Below are 1118 nucleotides of genomic sequence, written 5' to 3' on the forward strand. Positions count from 1 at the left end.
CACAGACTTTTCTGGATATGAACATACAGTAGAAAAAGAATTGAACAACTATCCCATCACCCTAGCTGAATGTAGAGAAATGATTAATAGTAAGAAATGTGGATACGGAACTTTATCAAAAGGTAGTTCTAACGTATGGAGTACAAATAATAAAATCGAAGTTGATTACCCAAATAGATTTACAAGCTTCTTCTCACCTAAAAGATTCCACAAAGAAAATTGTATAGTTATTGAGACGAAAGTTTATTCCCATTTTAATCAATCTAAGCCAACCAATATTTTAGCTGATATGAACAATTGCAAGTATCAAGACGGTTTCTGCGAGATCAAGAAAAATGAAATTATAACATGGGATGTCAACAGAGATCAGAAATGTCAATTTATCTCTATTGGAATACTTGATGGGATGTACAATAACAAACTCTGGGTTAACAATAAGAACCAAATTGCGTTAAATTTTGAAACACAGAAGATTGTGAATGATTGTAACATAGACCTAATGATTAGTGATGAGGGTTTTGCTGTAAAAAGAATTGAAAGATCTCAATATTCTCCAAGACACATTCCTATTCCAATCCCATCATATTCTCAACAAGATATTCAACGTCAAAGACAACAACAGGAGGACGACAGAAGAAAACGTGAACAAGAGGAACAACAGAGAAAGCGGGAGCAAGAAGATAGTAGGAGACGGGATCAAGAAGATATCAGAAAACGGGATCAAGAAGATGCTAGAAGACGTGATCAAGAAAGACAAAAACAGAATGAAGCTGATTTTGAAAAGAGGAAACAAGAAAAGCTGAAGAAGGAAGAAGAACTTGAGAAAAAGAAACAGGAGAAAACTAAGAAAGCTCAGGAAGAGGCTGAAAGAAAAGAAATCGAAGCATTGAGGAAGCTACGGAAAGATGAAGACTGGACAGTTCATGATGAGAAATCGAAAGGTGTAGACAAAAAATCCAACAGAACTAAAAGAGAAATCTTTCAACCATTACCATTACCAAATTATGATGAATATTTAAAGATCAAACAAGACTGTGATAACTTACCTAGTTATGAAGCATTCAAGAATAGTAGAGAAGGATGTGATTCACTTACAACTTATACAGATTTTATAAACA

The 1118-nt window shown here is 34.0% G+C and overlaps 1 protein-coding gene across 1 annotated transcript in view; it reads left to right on the top strand.

Moving 5' to 3' along the window:
- Nucleotides 1-79: 79 nt before the first annotated feature.
- CBG23988 overlaps nt 80-1118 on the top strand; it is a gene marked incomplete at both ends in the record, with an annotated part of 2585 nt that continues 1546 nt past the window's right edge. The window contains one exon of the mRNA XM_045235173.1: nt 80-1057. Within this exon, the coding sequence (XP_045091221.1) occupies nt 80-1057 (978 nt within the window). The remainder of the gene's footprint in view (nt 1058-1118) is intronic.

The sequence above is a fragment of the Caenorhabditis briggsae genome (assembly GCF_000004555.2).
Source record: "Caenorhabditis briggsae complete genome, chrI, whole genome shotgun sequence".
NCBI classification, from domain to species: domain Eukaryota; kingdom Metazoa; phylum Nematoda; class Chromadorea; order Rhabditida; family Rhabditidae; genus Caenorhabditis; species Caenorhabditis briggsae.